The sequence below is a fragment of the Tachypleus tridentatus genome, chromosome 13 (assembly GCF_004210375.1).
Source record: "Tachypleus tridentatus isolate NWPU-2018 chromosome 13, ASM421037v1, whole genome shotgun sequence".
Taxonomy (NCBI): Eukaryota; Metazoa; Arthropoda; class Merostomata; order Xiphosura; family Limulidae; genus Tachypleus; species Tachypleus tridentatus.
Genome location: NC_134837.1, coordinates 163,192,349 through 163,214,815, shown reverse-complemented (window position 1 = coordinate 163,214,815; position 22,467 = coordinate 163,192,349). Strand labels below are relative to the sequence as shown.

Sequence of the window (22,467 nt, the reverse complement as noted above, 5' to 3'; positions counted from 1 at the left end):
ACTTAAATCAGTTTCACATATCAGCCCCCAAATATAGTTTTCGTTATATGCTCCTTGGTAGCAGCATTCAAAGTCTAGTATATCTTGGTGAAAATACTCGCCTTGCTCCTATAAATATGCTCTCATGTTCTCCTTGAATGTATCCAGATGAGCATCAAGGATATGGATTTTCAGAGACATCCTGCAGTCCATTTTGCCATAGTTCTTCACCAGAGCCTCAGCCAGTTCCACATAATTTTCGGCCTTGTAATTGCCCAAGAAACCCCAAACCACTGCAACAAAGCTGCCCCACACTTTTTTTTCCTTCCAACTCAGCTTTTTGGGGAATTCTGTGCACTCCAGGATCTTCTTTATTTGTGGTCCAACATTGACACCAGCTTTGACCTTTGCCTCAGACAGCTTAGGGAAGAAGTCTTGAAGGTACTTGAAGGCTGTGGATTCCTCATGAAGAGCTGTGACAAATTGTTTCATAAGACCCAATTTTATGTGCAATGGTGAGAAGAACACCTTCTGGAGATCCACTAGTGACTCACACTTAACATTATGCCTCCCCACAGAGTACTATGTCCGTTGTGGCCAGTGCTTCCTGTTGTAGTGCACTGTGGTGTCCCTGCTGTCCCAAAGGCAAAGATAACAGGGAAACTTGGTGAAGCCTCCTTGGAGACCCATATGGAATGCCACCATGTATCTGATAACCTCCCAGCCATATTCATTATGCTTCAAGGCTTCTAGCAAGGTCTTGACACTGTTATATTCCTCCTTGAGGTGCACTGAATGAGCCAGGGAAAGAGACGGATACTTATTCCCATTATGAGGCTTCTACAACATTCTATAAAGTTTTTGAAAATTCTTGTAAGTTTGCGAAAATTCTCTATCAGCTGCTTAACACTGAATCTATCTGGAATGTTCTGAAAAACAGGTAAATTTGAAAATTTCATTACCCAGGTCACAAAAGCAAAGTTTGAAGAGAAAAATAGGTCTTTTCCATTTACTTTAGGCATAAGCAATTTGAAAATAGCACTTTCTGCTCAGGAACAAATAAAAATTTTATTACATAGTGTAATATTCCAAAAATTAAAATCAATGAAGTAAAATCTAAATTATTAACCAACATGATATGATCAACAGACAACCTTACACATTATGTAAATACAAAGTATGTCTGCTTAAAATATTCAGTTCATTTTTTGATTGGAAATACTATTTTGCAAAAAATGATTCATCACATACAGCATATTTTGGCTTCTCACATACTACCTTCATAAAATAATAAAAATATTATAGAAAGATGTGGAAAAACAAACTTAAAAGGCAATCTTTGTTGAATATTTTATAGCCATTTAACGTGTAAAAGGGTATATTAATAATTGTTTGTTGTTGTTTTAGCACCAACCTGCACAATGTTTCATATGTGATATGGTAATCAAAGATTGATTTTTGGCATTATATGTCTTCAAACTTACAGCTGAGCCATAAAGGAAAATAACAACATGGATTCTCCAATAAAAACAAAAATTTTTAAAATATTGAATAGTTAACTCTTATAACATCCCAATGATGAGCTGATGCAGTTTTACTGGTTTATTTAAATAGTGTTGTTGGTTGTACTTAAGTATGAATAAGCTTACTTAATAAAATTATTTCTCCAACTATAACATACAAAAATCTACAAAATAAACTAAGATTGCAGATACTGGTAATTTGTTAAGATAAACTTAAGACATAACTATATTCATCTATCCAAGGCACCTAATGTTTGTTTATTTAATCACCTTTTTCTTGTTAACAGCATAGGCTCTATCTAAAGCTTTCTTTATTCTGTCTTCTTGACGCTTACGTCGGACAGCTTCCAACTCATTTCTTTCCTTTATCCTTTTTTCACGGAGCTTTGCCTAACATGTACAAAAATGTTACTTTTTTAGTATTTTGTGTGACATTTGATATTCTTCTTGTACTTCAAAATACACAATTCATCTTTTTAATATCTGAGCATAATCAATATCTAACCACAATCAAACTGACCCTCAAGATGTCCTTATTAGTCTTAAGTCTTACTCTATTAAAAAAAGACAAATTACATTAACTAAAAATTATAATACTACAAGTCTCTAAAAGCATATTCCTCAGATTCACTATCAGACTGTTTACAGAAATACAAGGTGCATATCAGGTACCTCAGTTAAAAAACAAAGGTATGGGATGAAAGTTAACATTTTAAAACACTTAGAATGTATTTCTGATCGATACTTACTTTCCTCACATAATAGCTTTCCACAAACAGCAGTGTAACACATTCTCCTAGAGGAATTTATGCCCTCGATACTGTACAACACAATAATTTATTTGAGATTAAGCAAGAAAATATGCACCGGAAGTGGGAAGGATAGGTGAGAAGTGTGATAAGAGGTAAGTATCTACACATTTGCAGTGTAAGTCCACCATTTCATTGTGGACAAATGACATAGGGTGGCTTAGCTCTGTCAAATGCTATCTTGGAACCCAACATCAGGGCAATAGTAGGAAGTGGGAATGCAAATATGATGAGTCAACTCCAGTTCAAAATTAGGTGGCATATGGAATTTTCCATCCTGTCTGCAGTAAAAGGGCAGCTGCTAACAACCACATGTGTGAGAACTTACGTTGGCTGGTCCTGAGTTGGTAAGGTCTGGAATGGACCTTATTTATGAAGCAATGTACCACTAGAGTTTCCCAAAGTCTTGATATCACCTCCTCTAATCAGTAAGCATTACAGACCTTAAAGGTTACATGGGATGTATTTAAAGTTAAGTATACACTGGCAAACACTGCTTGCCACTCAGTGGAATCCAAATAGATGACAAAAGTGAGGAACCAGAGAAAGAGTAAGGTGTTGGATTTGGTGAAAAGAGATCTGAAAGAGTCGATGCGAATCTATATCAAATGAAACAAAAGACTAAATGTATGAGATGTTGTAGCCATTCCATGAAAGTAATGAAAGAAACATCTTATGTAGATCAGGAATTCTACAGAATGTGTAAAAAGTAGCATGAACTGTGAAAAGGAAAAGTGCAGGTCGAATAACAACAAACCACACAAATGAGACAAAGAAAACAAACCAAGTCAGAACAAGAATATATGTGAGAAATGGAGCTGAATGCACTTTTTTCTTCAGGAGCCACAAATGTTTTAGAAGCAAAGTACAAGCAGTATAATAAAGAATATAAGAATAGAAAAATATTAAAAGCATCAACAGCATACATGTCAGATCTTCTGTGGTTAAAGGCAAAAAGGAAGAAATGGGTCTTGTTTGATAGATGATACAAGGAAAGAAAGACTAAATATGCAATGAGAGAAAGGTTAATGGTGTAAATAACAATATTTAGGCCCTCATCAGGAAGGACTGCTGGGCAAATAGGACAAAAATGGCAAAAAAAGAGCAAACAAAGAACAGAAGATGAACCTATATGATGATAATGAGAAAACCTGAAAGCATTATGGAAAGCTACCCTATAACCAAAAATGGACAAGTGCAATAAAGCTAGGGCTATCAGCCATGTAAAAACTCAGGAAGATAAGGGACAGTAGGACAGGAAGGGGAGAAAGTATGCCATTTTCATAAATAGTCAAAGAACAGAACAAGAAAGAGGAAGGTTACATGTAAAAAAGTATGGAATGTGTTTTAGGAGATCAAACAAACCCACATATTAAGCTGGAGTGACAACAGAGCTGAATGAGAGACAAATGAAAGAAGCCAAAGGAATGCACAGTGTAACAAAGATGTAGAAAAAGGAGGAGAGGGCTGGCAAAGGCTCAAAACAGTAAACCACACTTGAGTCAGCCAGTGGGAAGCAAGCACTTAAAACAGAGAGCTCAGAATGAGGGAAAGCACATAAAAGAAATGGACAAATACAATGGTAAGCAAAGAAAAAAATAGCTGGACCAGTACTGATTGAAGTCATCCACAACAAAAATTGAGGTATAAGAAACTAAGGACCAGAAAAGAAATATGGTGTTGAATTAAATGATAAAAATATCTAGAAATGGAATGTTCAGATAAGAGGGCAGCTACTGAAATACTAGAAGACTGAACAGCCACTCTCTAGGTAGTATCTTATTAGGTCTGAAAAGATTATATGTCGCAAGAATCATGAAACCTAAAACATGACAAGCTATTAGCAGTAAAGGTAAAGAATGGATCCAGGAAAAGGGGTCAAGAATGCAGAAATATCGAGGGCAAGATTGGGTGCCTCCTTTGTGATTAATATAGGAGACAACAATATATTTGGCTTGATGGATCATCACTAGACAACCATAAGAAAATGATTCAAAAGCCAATGCACTACCAAAAGTCCTAAAAGAGTCATATAAAGGGACAAATTATGATATGATCACTGATCCAAAATTGCTCCCCCCATTCATCTGGAAGCAGATAGAATCCCACATTAGATAAAGGAAAAGGTACACTCTATGATATTGGATGTATTGAGTCACAATCCATGGGGATATAAGATTTCAAAGAAGCCTTAGCTTCTAGAAGAGAGAGAAACCTCCCACACAATAAGAAAAGGAGAGGATATGCCCTGGGCAACCACCTGCATCAAGAGGATGTGTTACACTTTTATTGGTAGAGAGTTGTCACACGATAATTTGTAAGTGAGACACAATTAAGCCACAATGATCATGTGGAACATGGGAGTTTAAGGCTTTCCGTATGCAAAAAAAAATTGTTTACATAAAAAGGGCAGTACGTATTGAAACCATACTTTAAGATTGTAGCAATATTAGTTTTATAGCTTAACAAGTGAGGATTTACAAAATCCTACAGTATGCAACATAATAAAGAAGGATCTCCAACTGTAAAAGAGAAATAAGTCTCATGTATGCAACAGCATATCAGTTCAGTTGATACATACCTCAAACTGCTCGAGAATGAAACAGATATTCTACATGAAGCTATACTGGTTGAGTTGGCAGATGCAATGCCTGAGGAATTCTGTACAATAGGACTGTTGAAATGAGACAAGTCATCATACTCAGAAACCAGACTGATTATGAAAATCAATGCAAAGAAAAGTGGTGTGCCATTACAATCTTAAGACAAAGCCTGTTGCTAATGAAACTATGCTGCAGAACTATTGTCAAGACACACAGCACATGACTGCACATAGCAAACAGAACTGTAATGACTTGATAGAGCTTCAAAATCACTTTTATTTAATGTACTCAACTTCTGAAGACCTTCACACTCAAATCCTACCAAGAGCCAGCAGTGACTTTAATATTTAATTACCTGCCTTACATCCAATTGCTACCAAGTTGACTTCCTGACTATACCAACCTATATTGAGTTACCCTCTTCACACTCATAAAAACTAAGTACTTTTTTTTAAGGTACAGGTGTATGATGATTCACTTACCACTCCACCACTTCTGAATAATCTTTGTGATGGCAGTAACTTCATCACATGTAGAATCACTTTATACTCACTATTAAGTCATATTCTTGGTATCATTCCTCAAAAGGTGACGGCTTATCTTACATGCAACTGATACCCTTGAACTTTCCAGCAATAATATACCTTACTATTTGATGACTTCGTTTACAGTAGACTATTGCAAAATTATCTTTTTGACAGTAAAAATTACACTGTATGATAATTTATTTTACATTAGTTAAACTACTTATAGTTCCTAAAAACAGACATCTTACAATATGACACTTTATCTTATACATTTATTTCCATCCAGTAATCTCACTAGGACTATCCACTCTTTTATAATGATCTACCTTACAAACAGCTTCCAATCGATGTTGTGGGAAAGAGTCTACTGTATCTAGCAGGTCTTCTAGCTTATTTTCAATGCTTGTCAACATCATCAGAGTACTATATATATATATATATATATATGAACATTCAAATAAATTTCTCTATCAAACAAATAAAGTTTACTTTTAGTTAATTAGTCATCATCAACAGGTAAAAGATCTGGATAACAATCAAATTTGTAAAGAGCTTTGAGAATTTCCATTAAATATCCTGAAATATTTTAAGCAATGCATATAAAAAAGAAGTATGACAGTTTTCATCAAAACAACATAACCTGATGTTAGCAGTGTTTTCTCCAATGCAAGCTCGATAAACAGTTTCCACTTTTTTGTTGATATCAGCAAGCATCTTCTCTTGGTCTTCAGCTTTATATTCTCCAAATGAAAACAGCCTGTATTAAAATTTCATACTATAAATGTTTAAATCATTCATCTGGTTAAAATGCAGTATATTTAACCATCATTTCCTTTTTATAGCCAACAAAAATTCTTAAACAATTCTATAATTGCAAAGATCAAATCAAATAATACATATGTATGCACTAGTGATCCAAAGAACCAGGTCAACTTTTTTTTCAAAATTTTAAACAATATATATTATGTCATTATATACAGTATATATTATGCCATACAAGATAATATTGGATGGTGATTTCAACTGTGTAGAGCAACCCATATCTGGATAAAGTCAAATGTAATAGAAATGGAAAGGATTCTAGTATCTAAACGTTACAAAATGTTATAGAAACATTCAAAATACAGTAGTCCCTCTTAGACATGGCCAACCTATCTGCCATGATAAAAAAAGTTGCACCTGACAGGAAATCATTATTCAAAAGCTCAATAACCAGGTAATAACAAACGAACTAGTTCAAGCTGTGCCAGTTGCTATTACCAGTAAAATAGCTTATGTACTTTATAGATAGTCAGATAACATAGCAAATTGGTACTCTGTGTAATAGTAGTTATGGTGGATAACATAACTCATAGAACATAATAAAAATATCTCATATTTACCACTATCACAACTCCAATATCCACAAAATGCTGTAATTTCAAATATGAAAACAAACATTGGAAGATATGTATCTTAAATGAACAAAACAGCCCCACCATAAACCAAAATTTCACCTTGAAACTTGGATCCTTTGATCTCAGCTCTGAACAGGACCCATTCTGCAATATTAAAACAACTAGTAAAGAAATATCAATAAATATCTGTACTAAATTATTGCTAGACCCTAGCCAACACCTAATTAGGTAATCCTTTCTTAATACAAATACTACACAAAATATATTACGTTGCACTAAAACAATTTCAATTTAACTAAAACTTCTTTAATTTCCATATTTCATTTATTTTGTTGTTTTCATCACAACTTTAGCCTATATTAATGTCCAATCACATTTCTATATCAACACTCAGAGCCTTCTTCACAGTAATTTCCTGTTCTCAGCTTCAAATATTTGCAAGTTAATAATTTTCACACCCTGCTAGTAAATCTTAATTACGTTACTTAACATCTAGGCCACTAGTTCAAAACCTTCTACACTCAATAAAAGAATAAACCTTAATTCCACGTGAGGGACAGAGACACACAACAGTTTCTGACTGCCCTTAGTTATCTTTCAGAACCTGAAAGTCTTTAAGCCAAAATATTCATGTGTATGTAACAAGTAGTTTTACTTGAATACCATGAAGTACCAAGATACAGATACTAATCTGTCAAGCAATCTCCAGTTATGTGATCTCTTTGTTCCACATTGTACATACCGTATTTAATGTGTCCTGAAGATTACTGATATGAAGAAAGGACATTATAGATAAATTGTAATTCAACCTCCACTCAAAAATCATGGTCATATGTCAGATCTGTCAGGAAGTCATTCGTGGGAGGTCAGATAAATGTAAAGTCGTTCTGTGCATAAAAGAAAAAAAGTTGTGTTTAAAACGGAAGTCTTTTCTCTTTTTTGCTGGCCAGACCTACAATTTGACTGCTACCAAGATGACTCCAAAGTTAATAAGTTCTTTGCTGAAACATACATCAATTTCTCTGGTAATTCTTGATGGATTTCCACTGGACTTCACCCCAAGTCAAATCATTTCCTTTATTGACCTGAGAAAGTCTAGGATCCTTTGTTGAAGTAGAGTTTTCTCCAGCCCTCTACCTTGGCTGACCTTACACATTTATGTAAACTGTGGAATGCTAAATTTCATATCTGGTATTTCACCACTAACAGCCCATCTACCTTATTTTTCAGTGTATAAAATGCACATTTCTTCCAAAAAAAATGGGTCTCAAAACCCCTCCAATTCCTATACACCTAAGGTCAAATATTTTATGCCTCCCTAGGCGTACCGTACCTTGTACAGCAAGGACTAGAAACTAGAGTGATCAACCTTTACACTTCCCTAAGCTTATTTTCTTTCTCTCATAGGCTAAAGAAAATTGATAATTACGAGATACAACTGTAAAACAGTGTTCCATTAAAGAGACCCTTCTTTAACTTAAATTAGACATTGTACTAACAATAGAGGGTGGCCCGTAAGTCCCTACCCATCCATATGTTAAAGGACATTGTGTCTAAACAACATTATAATACTAATGATGAGTTGAAGGCAGCTGTTACCATAGCATTTGGAACAATAATACCTGCTATGTTGAGAAAATGTCTCACAGAACATGGCATCACATAATATATTATGCAGCGAGAATGAGGGACAGCACACAGATACACTGGATACATAAGATATATGGATGAGTAGGGACTTACAGGCCACACTGTACTAGAGTCATATCTATAAAGTACACAATAAAAACATTTAAGTTTAGAAATTGATACACTGAACAATGTTTTGATGTAAATGTATTATACAACGTTTGATATTATTATTGACATTTTATTTTATAATGGACACTACTTTTGAAGTATTCTAAAGAATAATAAAAGATTATGATTGATGTTGAACAAATAAATAAATGATAACTGTGAAAAATATTTTTTCTCTGAAAATAGCCTTGAAAATAGGGATGCATCTTATACACTAAAAAATATGGTAATCTTTTTTTCTGTCTTCCTAAGGATATCTATCCTTCTATCTCTCATGCAGATATCCAGTACTCACTTGAAACAACCACCATATCTAAATTGCATGCTGTTCACTAGATCCGATCAAGGATTACAAGTCTCCCTATTCAGTTCATGATGATAATGGCAAAAACCAAACAAGTAGCTGATCACAACCTAAATAATGTGTTTTTTTTTTTCATTTCTTTCACTTCATGGTCAAATGCCCCTACTATCAATCATCACTGCATGTTTAGCAAGATAAGCAGGCCTGATACCTTACTTTCTTCAACTCTCATGACCTCTATGCTAATTTCAGCTCTACCAAACACAAATGTTCCTTTATTTATTTCACAGGTGAAGGATAACAATACCCAGACAAATGACAGCCTCTAGTCTAAAACAGCCAACAAATGCAACAAATTCACCAAGACCCCTCAAAACAAAACAACTCTTCTCACGACCCAATCAGTACAGATCTGCATTCTGATGAAGCAGACCTCTAAAGCCACCACAACAATTAGTCAAGAAACCCAGACCCATGTTCCAAAGAAAGCCAGGAAAACACAAACCACAGAATAACCTGCAGAAAATCTTTTCGACAGTTGCAAAACTTTCCTTCGCATTCAGGTACCACTCAACCATAAGTCCTACACCAAGCTCAACCAACAAACAGGCCCAGCTTCCTACAACTACACAAATGAGGACAATAACCCACTCTTCTAGGATAATTTCAGCCAGTATTTTTCACTTCTTAAGTTTTTTCTTCAGTATAATTGTTGTTTGCCTGTTTCTATTAATCATATTTTTACATTTCCTACAACCTTCACTGGGCATGATCAAGGTACTTTATTTGGTGCTCTGGCCATGAATATGGGTTTTCTCAGGGTTCTCCTGTATCCCCTTACAGCAAAATTCTCACCTTGAGTGTTTGGATCCCATGATCTCTGCCCTGATAAGGTGCTTTCTCATTTAAAGTTAAATCAGAGTCATAACCAAGGTAAAGGTCAATAGCCAAGCCAAGTCAAATCCAAAATTCTGTTTTAATCAATCAGTTTATCATGCTTGATTTGTTAATCCAAGAACTCACTACTTCATCACAGCCTTGGTCTTCTTTGTCTTCCACAGACCACCTAGCCATCCTTTAAGCTACCTTTCTGTTCAGCCAAGCCAGCTCTTTTTCTCTACTTTTGACCTGTCTCACAGCTTTCCCCCATTTGCTTTCAATGCTAATGTTAATTTAGACTCACCTCAAATATACTCTTCAAAACAATAAACGCAAAAGGGATATTTTTGTTATTTTAAAGAGAAATATATATAATAACGTTACAAGCTCAAAGTATGTGATGCTACACGTGTTAAGGCACTGACTGTCAGACCAAAATGACAATAAAAGTTGTGCACTTTGAAAACGGAGGAAAACATCGGATTTTTCGCCAAAATGCATGCGTGTCCAATAAATTTGTTTGAGAGATCTGCATGTTCTGCAAGTGCAACATGTGATAAATCCCTATAAAAGTGACGGTTCACGGTTTCCATAGCTCAGTGTTAAGCCACCGACACGCAATACAGTTACGCCAAGACTGACTGAAGCACAACGCAACAACGCCATTGGTCGCTTGGAAGCAGGCGCATCTCGATCAGATGTTGCCAGAGCTGTGAATGTCCACCCAAGCACCATCACAAGGCTATGGAATCGTCACCAACAACATGAATCAACTCGTAACCGTCCACGATCTGGCAGACCTCGTGTGACCACGCCCGCACAAAATCGCAACATCCGGTTACGTCACCTTCGGTATAGGACCATCAGTGCGACGTCTACTGCCTCAACCATACCAGGGCTGCGTAGAATTTCAGATCAGACCGCACACAACCGTCTACGAGATACAGGAATCCGACCTCGACGTACAGTCAGAGGTGTCATCCTCACCCAGCAACATCGTCAAGCACGGCTGCAGTGGACTCGAGCACATCGGGTATAGCCTCATCGACGGTGGAGGCATGTTTAGTTCAGCGATGAATCACGTTTTATGCTTCGTAGGCAGGATGGAAGGACCCATGTTTACTGTCGCCGAGGTGAACGTTTTGAAGCAAACTATGTGCAGGATGTTAACAGATTTGGTGGTGGCAGCGTCATGATGTAGGCTGCCATCGCCTACAATGCCATAACAGACCTTTTGCACATTCGAGGGAATCTTACGGCTCAACGATACGTCGACGAGATTCTTAGGCCCCATGTGCAACCCATCATGGTGAACGTCAACGACGTTTTTCAACATGACAACGCCTGTCCTCACACAGCCCGACTCACCACTGTCTTTTTGAGACACCACAACATCAACGTTCTACCCTGGCCCTCCAGATCACCAGATTTAAACCCCATCGAACATCTTTGGGACGAGTTGGACCGACGTCTGCGACGGCGACAACCTCAACCGCAGACTCTACCTCAGCTTGCAGCAGCTTTGCAGGCTAAGTGGACAGCCATTCCACAGGATGTAATTCGTCATCTCATCGCTTCCATGGGCAGGTGATGCCAAGCAGTTATTGATGCTCACGGGGGGCATACTCGTTATTGACGTTGAGTGACGTTAAACTTCACCTAGTGAGCGTGGACTTCGCCTTTGCAGACTTTGGATGTTCAGCAGTAAATGTGCAAAGTTTCACACATGTCATACAGAACTACCCGGAATAAACTTGTTAACAATTTGTCTCATATTTTGCCTTTTGCGTTTCTATTTTTGAAGAGTATAATTCAGTATCATACCCTCAAATAATACCATTATTCTTTCCAAGTAGAACCAGGCCCGGCATGGCCAAGCGTTAACACGTAATTCAAAGGTCGCACCAAACATGCTCGCCCTTTCAGCTGTGGGGGCATTATAAAGTGACGGTCAATCCCACTATTCATTGGTAAAAGAGTAGCCCAAGTGTTGGCGGTGGGTGGTGATGACTAGCTGTCTTACACTGCTAAATTAGGGGCAGCTAGCACAGATAGCCCTCCAGTAGCTTTGCACGAAATTCAAAAAACAAACAAACAAACCAAGTAAAAACAAACTTTAACTCTGTGAAGAGAGCATGAGGAGAAACGAATGTTTCTGAATGCCTCTGGTTGTCTCTCAAGCCCCTTCAAAGCTTGGGAGATATAAAACGAAAACCAGTGCCATGTTAGTTAATTAGGAAATCATCTAGACCCTGTTCACCAGGAATAACTTTCTGAAACTATGATAGAATGGATACTAGAATGGACAGAACTTATGTTTCTAATTCTGTTATAACCCAGACCATACATACAGAAATTATGAAGAAAGCAGCAATATGTCAGTGATCATAACAATTTAATAACGCATATTAACGTACTTGAAACAACAGAATGAGAAAAGCGTTACTAAAACTACATGTAATGTTATTAGAAAATGAGCAGATAGTTCATGAAACGTATGATAAACTTGTTTCATTATGTAAGATACAGGAAGGGGATATAATCTGATGTGAAATTTTAAAGAAAACAATACAGTCAGTCAAACTTACAAGAAATAAATAAAATACCATATAAGGAGAAAAGAAAATAACATATCAATCAGAAAGAATGTTAACTATGCTGACAAGATTTGCTGATGGTGATCCAAATTTTATGGAATTAATATATTCCATTAAACAGGAAATAAATGGATTGTCTGACAAAAAACTAGAAAGGTTAAGAATTATGATAGTGAAAAAACAAAACCAAAAGAAAAATAGAAATTCAATAGGAATCTTTACATAAAGAGAGAAAAGGTACATTTACAATAAAACAACTGATAGATGATAATGGGAAAATAGTGACACATGTTAGAATTACAAAAAAACAGCATTAAAATACTATACAAATTTATATCCAAATAAAACAACTAAAGAAAAATGTGGGCAGAAATCATAAGCACTTACCAAAATTATAGAACTTAGAAGATTATAAATTGTTTTTTTATTAAGCAAGTCACCAGAATTATATGATTTACCAATAGAATCTTATAAAAACGTTTAGCCAACTACAATGAAAAAATCTATAGATATGCTAGACAGTGTATTGAATGAGGAAATTCTCCCTCCATCATTTAGGGAAGGAATGATAAGCTTGAAATGTAACAAGAACTATTAGAGGATATTAAAAAATTATAGTCCTATTACCTTATGCAATGTTGATTACTAGATTCTTACCAAATCATTAAATAAGAGGATGACAAAAATATTAAATAAATTAATTACTTCAACACAAATGACTAGTACACCCAGTAGAGACATTTTCTTTAATAATGACATGTTAAAAAACATTATCTGTCTCTCAACTAATGGTAATAATCTCCTGTCTGTGCAATTTCACAGGATAAGGAAAAAGGTTTTGTTAGAGTTCAACATATTTTTAAATTTCATGTACCAAACAAATACAGGTTTCTGAAAGAATTGATAAAACTGATTAAAATAATTTACACAAATGTTACATCTTAAGTGAATGTAAGTGGGTACTTAATGGAAAATTTGTGTAAAATCAGGAGTGAGACAAGGCTGTTTCTTGTATCCTATTTTATACATTCATATCTTAGCTTTTTTTTTTATAAAATGTAAATACTACTTCAAATATTAAAATATTTCATGTTACAAATAACTATATAATGTCCATCAGAAATATTTTGCATATACTGATAATGTTACTCTGATAATAATCACTGAGAAATCTATCTCTAGCAGTAGGAAAATGTTAGACAGTTTTTGAAAAGCTGGTGCAGCAAAAGTTAATAATTTCAGTGCTTTCTGCTTAAGTAAATGGAGAGGTAGAAAATATATCGCAGGAAATATTAACTGAACTAAAAATCCAATTAGAATTCTTGGTATCAGATTTAATCCTTAAAGTGTGAGTAGATACAAGTAAAAGCTAAAATATTGCATGCTACAGAAACAATAAAATATCAGGAAGAATTAGAACTGTCACTATTAGCAAATAGTCTACCATGAACTAACTTACTTTGGATGTGTTTCATCACCCAATAATGAAAAAATAAAGAAAATTCAAAGTAAATATTTAAATTTATATGGAATAACAAACCAGAATGATTAGCTAGAAAAACAATCAATCTTCCAATAGAATTAGGAGGTCTAGATCTTCTAAATTTTAAAAGTTATAATTTTCCTATAATAATTTTTTTTTCCAATAGATACTTACCTTTCTCACAAAAGTAACTATTCTCATTTAGTGTTTTTCCCTAAGAGCAAAACCGTTTTATGCATGCCACAAGTCTTTTATCTCTCCTCAATTGGAAATGACTGATCCAAATGTATCTCTCATGCAAATCATCACGTGACAACCCTCTACCAATAAGAGTGTGACATACTCTCTTGATGCATGTGATTCTCTCTATTCAATTGTGTCAAACTATTACAATAAGTTTGGACAGAAGATGGAAGTACCAGTTTTTGGTGAGAAGGAAGGATAGGAAGTGTGAGAAAAGGTAAGTACCTATTGAAAAAAAAAATCAGTATGGAAAAATTATAGATTCTGATATGGTACAATATCTCTTCTCATATAAATAACTAGAATCTCACATTGAACAGATGGAGAAACCTATGCAAGGGAAAGAAGGAAGCATCTTTTGAAAGCATTTGAAGAACACTTCCTAAAATAAGACAGTCAGGTTCTAAGATCTGATTTGGTGGATGGATCTGGAAGGAATGCATCAACAGATAAAAAGTAGAAGAGATAAATACTATACAGTATTGGGAAAAAACAAAAGGTGTGGGGCAAGGCCACCTGGTAATCACAGATTAGGGAAACAGAAGATCCCAAATTGAAAAGTCAAGTGAGGAAATCTGAAATATAAGAAATTGTGGGTTGAGCAGGGGAAAGCTTTTAACTTAGAAACCAAAGGTGATTGAAACAAATCAGAAAAGAAGTTACCAATTGGAACAAGCCAGATATCCTTGCCAAAGACTGGACTAAAACAAGACATGAAGACAGAGGACAGGAAGGGCTGAATGAATCACTGGTTATTGAGATTGATGAAAAAGGGATGGAGTCAGAGGAAGAAATAACAGAGAGGTATGTTGGAGATGAAGAAGCCAAGGAAGTCAAAGCTGAGCCAGCCAGTAAGGAGCAATCAGAAGGATGTGACAAAGAGCTGCATGGATGACCAAAATCATCAAATGAAAAAGTTAAATGGGAGAATAGACATATAGGTATCTGTTGGTCCAGTTCTGACTAAAAGCATCAAAAGTTGGAGCAAGAGGATGAGGGACCAGGGACCAAAACAGGGGTAATTTGTGGTTGAGAGGCATGGCAAAAACATAAATATCAGAAGTACCCCAATGAAAAACAAGAAAAAAGTGCTCTGTTGGATAGACTTTATCTGAATCTGAAAGACATTCTATGACATGATTGAAAATAACTAGAACTGACACACAATAATATGAATATTCAGCATGTGGACCCAAAAGAAATTCAATATATGAATACAAAGGGATAAAGAATGGGTACCACTATGGTGATTGAGATAGCAACCACTATATAATTGTCAGAATTGATAATTACCAGACAACTTGTGACCAAACAGAAAAAATGAACCAAAGCACATTGTACAGCAAGAAGCTCCAGGATGTTGATAGTGATAAGAGCTCCTGTCCAGAATGAGCTAACAGTAGCCAGTTCTCATATAATGATGAAAGCACAACCCAAAAGCATGTAAATGATAATTGAATGCTCTGACCACCCAACAAAAAATCATAGGCCAAAGCAAGCCCAAAGGGCAGTACAGGAATATGATAAACAACCTCTTGAAGAACAAACCAAAGATAAGATTGTGCATTACAAGAAATCAGGATAAGCAAATAAGCATTTATGATGTCCATCTTATTCATCCATAAATCTGAGGGTTAGAAATAACTCATTGGAGAAACAGAACAAATTATGAAATTGACTGTGGTGGGACAAATCAATTACAGGCTGCCAGTGTCTGATTTTATTAGGGACAACAGACAGCCTGGAGAGAGATAATTAACAGGTTTGATGGCCTGTTAAGACAGGTCTTGTACTACCTCTGACAGATGCTGGCTGGTGGTAGGATCTCAAGCACAGGTATGGAAATGGGTACCTGAGACAAAGGAAAGGAGAAGAAATTGTAGGGAAGTCACTCTGATAAAACCTGAAGGACCCACAGATATGTTGTGAAAGATTGCCAAAGGAAAACAAACTTGTACAATCAGGCTCCCACCAGGTAGTCACTAGGACTGTTGGCAATGTGCCTATCTATGTCAAATAATACGTGATGAGAAACTACTGGAAGGAGGAACAGGTAAAGGCTAAGTAGGACTAAGATGGGAAACAGGAATAGGAGCTTGTCTTAACTCTGATAAATTCCAAAGTCCACGTACATAACTGAAAACATACCACCAAAGAAAAGAGGCCATACGTAAATCCCTACAAAAAGGAAGTGGCAAACAAACCTAGGACAACGCCACATCTCAACCTAGAAGATCCAAACAAAAAGAAAACAAATGTGTAAAGAAAGAAATGAATAGGACAATCTAGCCAACATGGAAGTAATAAGGAAGAGGATTCTCCTCGAAAAGCCCTCAAAGTCTCAGAGGATCATTTCACAAAGGAGATAGATAGTAGATAAATATCACACAAGAGAATCTGGGTAAGACAAAGGCATTAAAATTGGGCAAGGCATAAATGCACATGAAAATCAGGGACTGCCCCATCTGTGGAAGGTGAGGTATGCTGATACCCTCAAACAGTGTGAAGCTAATTGCTCAGAATGAACCCTAACATCCAGGGAGAGTGGGAAAATTAAATATGGAGAGGAAGAACTATCATGCAATAAAAAAGAATAAGGATCATAGAAAATCAGAGAAATAGTCTGAATATCAAATACCTGAGAAATCATGTCTTAAAAATGCAGAATTAGGCCTAGCTGGAAAAGACACTACAAAATCCTGTGGTGAGTAAAATTTTCATATGCCTGAACAGATTTAGTTTGCTGAGGAGGAAGTGGGGCAAGTTTGGGAGAAGGAGGTTAGCCCATATAACCTACAATCTCACAGTTGATAATTGCATACAAATTCAACAAAGGGGCCTCTCCTCCTACAGCCTATGAAGCAGTGCTAGCAGAAGTATGATACTCAAAATGGTCGTACAAACCTCTGAATTCATTGTATAAATGTACATTAAACAAAAGTATTTGACATAGAAAAATGTGAGTATAAGAAAAATAATAAAGACCAGAACATTTAGTTAAAGTGCAAGACTTCTTCAATGCAAAGAAAACAAATTAATGAAAACATCCCACTTCAGAAATTAAATAATCAAAGTCATGAATGCAATCACACAAAGAGCAACATAAGAAAAAATACCAAAACTAGAAGTGATAGTTCATTAGGATTGAGTAGAGGGAGTCATGTGTGTCATGAAAGTATGTCACACTCTTATTGGTGAAGGATTATCACATGAGAGACACACTGGAATCAGTCATTTCTAATTGAGAGGATATAAAAGGACTGTGGTGTGCATAAAAAAGTTTTTGCATATACAGGGTAGCACTGAACAAGAATAGCCACTTATGTGAACAGAGGTAATGTATCTGATCAGAAACCATTTGAAAGCTTTAACAATTAGTCTAACATGCAAGATTCTTTTCTCAGATCATAATAATACCCTTTTCTACAATTACATTATAGGAAATAGATTAAAGTATTTCTTAGAAAGCTCAAATTATAAGAATTTAAATTACTTAGGCCCCTAGATGTGGTAATAAAACTATTTGTAGGCAATAATCAGGTAAAATTATCAACAATATCAATTCAAACGATGTATGATGCAACACCAACACTTGCCACACCTAACCTCTAAGAAGAGAACCAACAAGCAAATTGGAAATATGCATGGAAGTTTATAAACAATGCAAACATTGAATGGAAAAGAATATATTTAAATTTTAAGATTGCATGCAATATCATGAATATTAGAGTGACTCCATAGATTTACATTAACACCCAGCAATATTTGCCCATATTGCTTCTGTATAGAAGCATGTCTAAAAACATGTCTTTTTTGACTGTCCAAATGTTTTTTGGAAAAAACGTTACCACTATTTTTGAGGTTAAACCTCTCAGTCACACAACTATGTTGTTCAACACTCCAATTTATGCAACTAAAACACATAACTTTTATTACCAGGTGTCCAAGGGAAGGGCAGCATATAACAACCTTAGATAAAAGTCAGTTTGATCATAATCAGGTCTGTTTATTATTTTAAACTAAGCAAGTTTCATGTGATGAAACAAAAATTTAACAATTCAGACTATTCAAATTAATGTGAAAATCTTGTTTTTCTGAATGAAAATCAACTTGTTTACATTATATTGGTAAAACTAGCATAAAATATAAATATCTTTTTAGAAAATTAATTTCAGCAGTGCAGCTTTCATTAAGCACTACTGCCATATGAAAGAGGAAAACTTTCCCTAGAAAATTAAGTATTTGACATAATATAGATATTTTAATGAATGAAACAGGCGCAAATAAGAAATAAAATTGAATATGCTACATATATTAAAAGGATCCCCACTATATAAGCTATAATGTGATATAAAATATGCCCTAGATTTAGAAGATCACAGTGGTAGTAGAACCCACACTTAGGTATATTTGTAGAAGAGCAAGATGCTGATCAGTGCTAAAGCCCACAACAACCCACATCTATATCACCCTTCAATGCCTGCAGACAGTTATCAAAAGGTGGCTGCTTTCCAAAGTAATAAAAGAAAAAAAAAATTAAACTAAGGTTTTACTACTAGGAGTAAGTAAGATTTTCATATCTAAATAGCGTGTCTCTACATCCAAAATTGAAGTGTTTTGAATTTGTAATTCTACCAGATAAATAGTCTTAATGAAATTGTTTGTCTCAGGATTACTTATACTAATTAAATCATCTATATATCTATACGTTAAAGCAAAAACATCTGGACTTACGAAATTTTCAGTAAACCTATTCTCGTATAAACAATAATATAAGTTTGCTATACAAGTAGAATAGTTAGCTCTCATTGGAACTCATATCACTCCTTTAAATAATTGATTATTGAAAATACATAGTTATTATAAATAAAACTTTATGCTTTTTTGATATTTTTGGAGGTAAATTTTCTTTCTTCCAGTACTATGAAATGATAATGATATTGTTCAATTAATGAATTCACAAAAGAAATTAAAATATTTCATTAGAATTAGGGTATACAAAGTGGTAATATAAACTAAATGTTTTTCACTTGTTCATATTTATTTATGTATCCTAAAACAAGTTAATTATATTTTTATTATCTAAAAGAGATGTTTCTTATTATTATTATTTAAATTTATAATTCTATTAAGTAAAATGTTAAGTAGTTTATTTAATAAAATGGCCATTTGTTTAATACTTGTTTCCATTAAACTTGAAATAAATCTGAACTTAATCACAGATTTATTCAGTTTACGAATAGCATACAGAAAAGTAAATCTACAAAAAAGTTTGGCTTAGAATAAAGAATTTATAAGCTTTAATAAAATTTTTAATTACTGTATCTTTATCTCAGTTAATAGGTTTAAATACTTGTACTATTGACTTCATTTATCATAATTAATAAATAAAATGTTTTATAAGTAAAGTCAAAGTTACAATTAGCTTTATCTACAGGAACAATAACATGTTATTGTTATTCTTAATTTTATTTTATAAAATGTTAAATTTATAGAAAAACTTTTCATTCTATACAATATACTTTAAATAAGCCTTAAAAAGAAAAATAAGACCAAAATTCTTAAAATAACTATAGATAACTTGGTTGGGCTCTTATGATGGTATAATTTGTCCACAGTACTACTAATTAACTTAATTTAGAATTTTACTGCTACAATTGGGGCTGGAATAATAGAACCTTATTTTCATTTTTCTTTTTACTTTTTCTTTTATTACTTTGGAAAGCAGTCACCTTCCCACAACTGTCTGCAAGCAGTGAATAGTGATATAGAGATGATACATTATGAGCTTTAGTGCCCACATCTTGCTCTTGGTTTCATTTTTTTTGTTTGGGCCTGTTGTGTTTATTAAAATTTAATTTATTACATGTTTGGAATTGATGTTTTTTTTTAGTCTTTCATTTTGATGTTAATTTTTACTGTACTGTTTAAATATTAATTTTCTATACAAATATATATTTACACATATAAAATCAATTATACAATTAATTGTTTTTAGTTTGAAACAATTTTCAGCAATGCTCTAAAGTTGACCTTCTGCTGAACAATCTTTAAACTCTACTAATTTTAAAATTAGCATATTAAATAACCTCAATGTATTAATTCAAGTTAGTGTATTACTTGCACATAAGATTAGAACTGTTTGTTCCATTTATTGTAGTTTTTCACTAACTATTATACACAATATTGTGTTCTTTTGTTATTAGAATTGTTCTTCCTGCACTAGACTGGGAAAATATATAACATACTCAAATGTCATAAAATTAATAGACATAAATAATCCTATAATACATAATATATAAAATATAATTAGCAGTGACAGTTGAGAAATAAAAAAGGATTCTTACTTGGCCATCATTTCTAATTCTGTGGCCTTCTCTTCTTCCCACTTAATGGCTGTTTCTAAAACTTTTACTTGGTCTATTAATGTTTCTGTCTCTTTACTCCTAAAAAATTATAAAAATTATTATTTTGTTAAAAAAACAAATATCATTATGAAATCAACATGTTTTTCTCAAATTTTATAACAATGTATAACAGATATTCATTTTATAAAAAATCAGTTAAACATTTATCTTGATGTATTACAAAACAAAAATATGGTGTTATTATTACAAAATAAGTAGCAGTATTAACTATCCTTACTACCCCCAATCCAAACGTGGCAATAGTACAATTGAAGAACTACAAAAATCAAATAAACCTTGAAATTGAACCCTTTTGACAGAATTATTTACACATGTGTATTTTTCTAAATAATAATTAATAATACAAATATCACATTTGGTATGACACCCATACTTTCATAAAGCATTTCATTAATTTTTTAAAGTACTGAAGAGAGCATATTCAACTATTTCTATCTCAGGATGAAGCCTTCTCTCCAAGTACAACCTACTAGTTATTCAAATATTTTAGTCAAATAACATATTTATCCTGCAATAAATCTCCAAAAACTTGAGAAACATTACATGAAGATACAACTTAATAAACAGTCGGCTACTCCTGGATCAGATTCATCAGATAAATTGTATACTATTGACTCTGAAATTATGTTCTTCCTTTAACATTATTTTTCTTTATCACTATTCATACAAATATACATATGACAAAATATCCTATGAAATTTCAGTGACTGATAATAATTTTTAAAAACAATGTTTCATCCAAGTCTGTGAATAATGAGCTACTGGCATCTTAACCAGTCCTTTCTAAATGGTCTTAAAAATTCACTAGTGAAAGTATATATATATATCTGTATATATGTTATCAAATTTAGAAGATCAAATTTAGCCAATACATTGTAAAAAGTCATTGAAACTTTGGCTTATATGGAAACTAAGAAAGCGACACAGCAACCAAACAATGTGGCTGAATTATGAGATATAATACAAGACATTTAGAACAATGTTTCACAATCATACATTGATAAACATATGGTATTATAAAAACAAGGCATACAAATTTGTTTAAAGAACTAATACAATGCAAAACACTAATACACTGTACAATTTTTTACTTCTCTTTTGTACTTTCTGTGGTAGTGTATTGGCCTAATGAAAGACTGACCATTTAGTTGTAAAAACACACATACATGCAGCATTATAAATAAATATGGAAATACACACATATACACATGTATGTATGTATGTGTGTGTATATGTCATAATGCAGACTAAAAAGGCTTTACATTTTCACTTTACAAATAAATGGTTTAATACTTTGTGCCAAACACTTAAGTAGACATTTTATAATACTACAACATTTTAATGTACATTTTGACTTGTGTTTTTCTACAAATTTCTTCCATTTCTTCCAAGTTCTTTTGTGTTTCCTGACTATGTTGGATCAGAGATAAATTTTGTTCCTCTATGTCATGAAGAACCTTCAACACTTGTTCAGGTGCAGTGAAATAGAGGTGTGGTTCATCCTAGAATGATGTAAGATATAAAGTAATATTTTCCATTATTTGGAATAAAGTTCACCTGAGCTCATATATGAAAAAAAAATTAATATAAATTCTACTATTATGTACTGTGCTATAACAAAAAAATTCTTAAATTATTCTTGCATATAATTCTCTTTTTTATCTTACATTTTAGTGAATCTTTAAAATATCTTAAAATACGTATGAGCAATAACAGCCCAAACTAAATATTTATAATACAAGTTGTATTATTAATTTACTTTATGTAGCTGTAATAATAATAATGTTCTAAACATTGATATAAATATCTAATAAATTGAAAATTAATTCTATGGAAAAAATGTGGAACAACAGAAAATTTAAGGCAATTGTTTATTTGCCTTTAAGTTTTCCAAA

General features: G+C 33.7%; 1 protein-coding gene across 2 annotated transcripts in view; it reads right to left on the bottom strand.

Moving 5' to 3' along the window:
* The window catches only part of LOC143238856 (cilia- and flagella-associated protein 100-like), a 44,779-nt gene that overhangs the window by 2,806 nt on the left and 19,506 nt on the right, over positions 1-22,467 (bottom strand). Inside the window, exons 11-15 of one of the 2 annotated variants that reach the window (XM_076479439.1) lie at positions 21,920-22,074; positions 20,492-20,590; positions 6,082-6,198; positions 5,768-5,864; positions 1,773-1,892 (exon numbers count right to left, since the gene is read on the bottom strand). In XM_076479439.1, the coding sequence (XP_076335554.1) occupies positions 1,773-1,892; positions 5,768-5,864; positions 6,082-6,198; positions 20,492-20,590; positions 21,920-22,074 (588 nt within the window). Of the gene's footprint in view, positions 1-1,772; positions 1,893-5,767; positions 5,865-6,081; positions 6,199-7,598; positions 8,607-20,491; positions 20,591-21,919; positions 22,075-22,467 lie in introns of those variants that run through there. The other variant, XM_076479440.1, reaches the window with a different exon arrangement.